General features: G+C 37.9%; 1 protein-coding gene across 1 annotated transcript; it reads left to right on the top strand.

Annotated features, from left to right (window-relative positions):
- Positions 1 to 739: 739 nt before the first annotated feature.
- On the top strand, positions 740 to 2,720 carry LOC148197636 (protein FAR-RED IMPAIRED RESPONSE 1-like). Its single transcript, XM_088115595.1, has 2 exons — positions 740 to 817; positions 885 to 2,720. The coding sequence occupies exons 1-2, from the start codon at positions 740 to 742 to the stop codon at positions 2,718 to 2,720; spliced, it is 1,914 nt and encodes a 637-aa protein (XP_087971721.1).
- The last annotated feature ends 3,299 nt before the right edge of the window (positions 2,721 to 6,019 follow it).

Here is a 6,019-nt window from a genome sequence, read left to right on the forward strand (position 1 = left end):
ATCAGTAGGATGATTAAAGAAGTCACTCACAACTAAACAATGGTAAACGGGTTACAGATACTGCCACCTGATTGAAGCGTACACAATTGGTTTCTCCCCGATATTTAAATACAAGTACGTGGACAATCAAATTACATGAAATGAATGTAACAAAAAAAATTTTAATATTACATCTATTTCCATTAAGTTAACTTGTTAAAATCAAGTTACATTAATTGTGGGGAGATAGTCTGATTTGATGGGTAGCCTTTGAAAGTGAAAAGCATTGATTGGGGGTTAGGAGAGAGAAACTTTATGCTGACAACCATCAATGCATGCTTTCACAGATAAGCAAATACGTGCTTGACAAGGCAAAAATATGACCTTTGGCGGGACTACACAACTACGTCAACAACCAACGTTAACATCCAACGTTAACATTTACTTCCATTAACCAAGCACTTGCAGACAACTTACCCGGGTGTTCATTAAAGAGAAGGGCCACAACGAAGTTCGGAGGTTTGGTGAGAAGCACATAAGGTTCATTTATGGTGGACGTAAATGTAGAAGATGAGGTTGGTTAGGACCACTGACCTTCATTAAAGGGCACACGATTTCCCACCAGGGTACGTTTTAATTACTTGTTCGAAAAGATTTTATTTTCATTATTTTTGTAGTTGCCAGTGGTCATAGTGGTAAGTGTGATGAGTCAATATAATTTGCTTTATCTCTAAAGGTGGGTTTAATGTCAACGCACACAATGGATGGGGATCAAGGGAATGACTATAATGACAATGTTGATGAGCCTAATGAAAGTTTAATGGAGATGGACCCAACAGTGCATATGTGTTGAAGTAAAAACTTTTTACACAAACTACGCCATTAGACGTGGGTTTGCCGTGCAGACTAGAACTTCTAAAAAAGATAAAGACAACAACGTCTACTACCTCAGAATAGTTTGTTCAAGGGAGGGAAAATATGTGTCTTCCGTCAAACCAGTGGTAAAAACACTTCCAAGTCAAATTAACCAATGTCCTGCTGGGATAACCATTGCAAAGAAGGAGGACAAGTGGTTTGTAAAGACCGTTGTTCTGGACCACAACCATGATCTTTGCCCAAATAACTCCAAACTATTTGCAGCCAATAGAAAGTTAAGCATGCATGCAAAACACACGTTGGAGGTCAACAACGATGCTGGAGTTAGGTTAAATAAGAGTTTCCTTAGCATTGTCAACGATGCGGGGGGCTATGAAAACATGGACTTCGTCGAGCGGGACACAAGAAACTACATTGGCCAACACAGAAGATCTTTATGTAAGGATGGTGATGGTCAGGCACTCCTACGACACTTTTCGTTAATGAAAGATAGAAATAACGAGTTCTTCTATGACATTGCACTCGATGAAGGGAATAAAATCTGTAGTGTGTTTTGGGCTGATGCAAGAAGTCGTGCTGCATGTGAAGAATTTGGTGATGTTGTTCCCTTTGACACCACTTACTTAACAAATAAGTACGACATGCCATTTGCGCCTTTTGTTGGAGTTAACCATCATGGACACTCCATTTTACTTGGTTGTGGATTGTTGTCTTCGGAAGACACTGTCTCATTTGTATGGTTGTTCCAATGTTGGCTAAGATGCATGCGTAACAAGAGTCCTCAAGGTATTATTACTGACCAATGCAGAGCAATGGCCAACGCTATTGAACAAGTGTTTCCTGATACGAGGCACAGGTGGTGTTTATGGCACATTTTGAAGAAGTTGCCTGAAAAATTGCACGGGTATAGAAATAATCCCGTTATCAAAACCGAACTACATGCGCTTATATATGATTGTGTTTGTCCAACAGAATTTGAAAATGGTTGGAAGGAACTACTTACCAAACATGGATTGGAGCAAAATGAATGGCTATGTAATTTGTACGAAGAGAGACATAAATGGGTTCCGTGTTACTTGAAAAAAGATTTTTGGGCAGGCATGTCTACGACTCAGAGAAGTGAGGGAATGAATGCCTTTTTTGATGGATTTATCAATTCTACAACAACACTTCAACAATTTGTGGTACAATACGACAATGCAGTTAGGGTAAAGGCCCAGAAGGAAATAGAAGCGGACTTCTCCTCCATGAACACCACTATTGCATGTGGTTCTCAGTCACCAATTGAGAGACAATTTCAAGTGGAATACACACATGCAAAGTTTGAGGAGGTCCAAACTGAGTTCCGTTCAAGGATGAATTGTTTCATCAAAGACACCTTAAAGGAGGACTTTTGGAACACTTACACTGTAAAAGAGGAACGAATGTGGGAGGGTAATCGTGTACCAGATAAATTTTACAAAGTTCAATATGATCCCGTCACACAGACAACCACTTGCTCTTGCCAACTCTTTGAGTTCAGAGGAATTATATGTCGCCATTCCCTCTTGGTATTTGGTCAAGAAGATGTTTACAGTGTTCCCTCACAATACATATTGAGGCGCTGGAGCAAAAATATTCGACGAAGACATACAATAATAAGAGCATCGTATAGTAATTCCACAAATGAACCACGCATGCAAAGATACAAACTATTGTGCAAACGTTTTTATGAAATAGCTGAAGTTGCTTGTGAGTCTGAGGAAGCTAGTACTGAATTGGAAAAAGAACTTAATTGTTTGGGTAAAAAATTTGGGTTCAATTCTTCCATGACAAATAACATCATCAGTGATGCAGGCGAACTAAGATACGATACCGGTGCATGAACGTCAATACCACTTAGCGCAGTTGGAACATCTGATGTCCTTGTACACAGTCCTGCAACTGTTAAGCGAAAAGGACGTCCACGCACAAATAGGTTGAAGTCCACTGTTGAGAAAATAACCAAAAGAAGAAAGTCAACGTCATTCACAAAGACTTCAACACCACCCACCCAACAATGCGTGAGTCATTAATTACGTTCAAAATATTCATTAAATACTTTTTTGTCTATCAATTATGTTTAACTTACTACTTGTGTTGTTTCAAGGCGAAAGAGGAAGTAATATTGTTGAACGTGATGACCGTGTACAATTTGAAGCCGACACTATCCAACTATCACAAGATATTGGTCATTTTGGATTTTTGTCATTGTTGTCAGCTGTACATAACAATTTCGATAACAACATCAGTTGATATATAGAACTTCCTTGCTGTTTTTTTTGTTATTTTTATCTTTTTTTGTAAGTTAAAATGGCCATCCATGAAATCCCATTAATGTTTGTTTCGAATGCATATGACAACACCAAAATTTGACACAGTAATCGATTACGCGGATCTGGTAATCGATTACTGTGTTCAGTTAATTAAATGAAACTATCCCACTGCATAACGTCTATAAATTGCAATCCTCTACATAACCGCCCATACACGTCCTTCCTCAAAATCGTTTGCAACAGCTCACTTCTCTCAGTGGAAAACCCTAAACGAAATACAATGGGTGATCGTGGAACGAAGAAACAAAAGGCATCTTCTTCCGTTGGTGGACGTCGATGCCGCCGGAGTCCAACCCCATCACCATCGTCATCCCCTCCAAAGCCTACCAATGATCTCTTCTCGTCGGATGAGCAAGAGGAGAAATATGCCCAACATTTTGTCAATCGGGAAATTTTGGAAAGTAAGTATCTAGAGTACGAATACTTTGAAGGAAAAAATTTTCAATTCTATGACATATTACACGAAGCTGGGCTTACTGAATTTGTGGGTTTAAGAAGACATTACCACCCACAATTAGTCAGAGTGTTCTACAGCAACATGTCAATATCGGATACTGGGGTTATTCGAAGCGAGGTTAAAGGTGTAAAAATTAGGGTCAGCCGTAATCTTTTTCAACAACTCACTAATCTCCCATCTGATGGTGTTTGTTACGAAGGAAAACTTGTAGATCAGTGGAAAGAACAATACGATTATGTGACTGTAAGGCAACTACTGTGTAGAGATGATGCAGTCATACAATCTAGAATACTAGCGGGGCAAATGAAGGTTCAACCAAGGATACTTCATTACGTTCTCACTAGAGTATTAATTCCTCGTGCAACGAATATTGGTCAGGCATCCGAAGAGGATATTATGCTGCTATGGGCATTTTTCAATTCCATTCACATTAACTGGGGACATCTTATTAGATATAAGATGAAAAGAGCATTAAGGGACAACGCAAAGTTGCCATATCCACATTTGATAACCATCTTCCTTGAACACTTTGAAGTGCCTACTGAAAGTGATCCCATTTCAAAACTCAAGTTGAAGCAAAAAATTGGTTGTGAAGTTGTAGCATCATTTGGTTATGTGCAAAATGATGAAGGAGAATGGGTTCCCAAAGGCAACGCCCCCCATCCCCCCTTACAAGAAGTTCAACATGAAAAAGGACAAGATGATGAACAAGGCAGTTCATCTACAACACTAAATAATGTCATCAACCGCATAGAACAACTTCAAACCTTTGTTGGTACAAGATTTGATGCCTTTGAAACTCGATTTGATGCCCTTGAAACAAGATTTGGAAACATGGACGTGGTCATCAATACAAGGTTTGATGCGTTGCAATCACGCGTTGGGAACATTGAACAACAACTGCAACATTTCCAAAGTGCTTCTGAAAACAATCCTCAGACTTAGAATTGGTTGTTTAGGCTTTATTTTATGCATTATAAAGAACTATGTACCACAGTTCCTGCTTTGATCATTTCAAGTATTTAATTTAATGAAGTTGTTTACTTTCAAAATGGTTCCTCAATTCTCGACATTTATTATGTAATGTTCAATTTATGATACACTTAATAGCATGGCAGTTTTGAGTAAAACACCAATACCACTTAATAACACTGCAGTTGTCTGTAAAACTAAAACTGACCTTCCAACCCTCCTTTTAAGTTCTTCAATTAGAAATTCTTGTTCCTCTAAGGCACGCATAAAAGTTTCTCTGCGAATTCTTTTTTGTTTCTTCTTTCCTCTTGGTTTAGCATCCTTTCTTTTAGGTGTTGGTCTGTATTCCTCCTTATCCTTGGTTGAAGGACCACCATAAACATCGTCAACAACCTGAAATTTAACAACACATTACAGATTACACAACTTTTGTCAATATATGAAAACATAACAAAACTTCCGATAACAAACAACTTACCAAACCTGTCTCCATACACCGTTTTACGAACTTGTCTCCAACACTTATATTCATCCAATGCAATATTCGTGGAAATTTATCAATAGGACCTTTTGGTGGAACAAAGAGCTCAAAAAACCATACCTAAGACAAATAAATCATCTTAACTTGTAAGAAACTTAATTCAAAAAACAATTTAAGTAATTACATCAAATACTATTAATTACCTGCAGCATGTAAACACAACCATCGACGTAAACGTTTGAAATACCTTTGCCTTTCTTCAAGCCTTCTGAAGCTTTGCACAAACTACGTAACAGAAAACGATAAACTACACTACCCCAACAATAACTACCCAAACCACTTAAGTTGTCAACAAGATTAAACATTACGGGAAACACTTTCCCGCTACGTTTTGGAAATAAAATCTCACTTATCCCTACCAGGAGGTAAAGGCTACAAAAATGAGAACAATGGATCTTTTTCTTGTGTTTTCGCATTAGAATTTTGTATATCGAATTCAATTCCTTTGTTCTTTTGCCTATGTATTTCACACATTCAGTATTGCCCAGCTCTTCCTTTAAGTTAATATTTGCACCATCTGTACTCAATCCCAACCCTAAATAAATATCATTTTCATTTATATTCAAAACTTTATTCCCAACTAAAAAACCACTACTACAGTCGTCTCACTTACCCAATAACTCACTCAATATATTTCTACCTACTTTAACATTGACATTGACATCTAAAAACCACGCAAATGGAGTCCTCGCAATCAATAACCGATGCTCGTCTGTCAACCGTTCGTTCAAAGTACATATATACTTTGTCGAAAAAGAGTGACGAACACTCAACTGCATAAACCAAAACAAAATCATCAAAACAACGAAACCCAATAACCCAAGAACCACAACACAAGGA

Source organism: Vigna umbellata, chromosome 5, assembly GCF_029865625.1.
Source record: "Vigna umbellata cultivar VRB3 chromosome 5, Vumbellata_1.0, whole genome shotgun sequence".
In the NCBI taxonomy this organism is placed as follows: Eukaryota; Viridiplantae; Streptophyta; class Magnoliopsida; order Fabales; family Fabaceae; genus Vigna; species Vigna umbellata.

Coding starts and splice junctions, on each gene's coding strand:
- LOC148197636 (XM_088115595.1), top strand. CDS start 740: ATGGATGGGGATCAAGGGAATGACTATAATGACAATGTTGATGAGCCT. Junction 818..884: donor TAATGGAGATGGACCCAACA/GTGCATATGTGT, acceptor TTTGCCGTGCAG/ACTAGAACTTCTAAAAAAGA.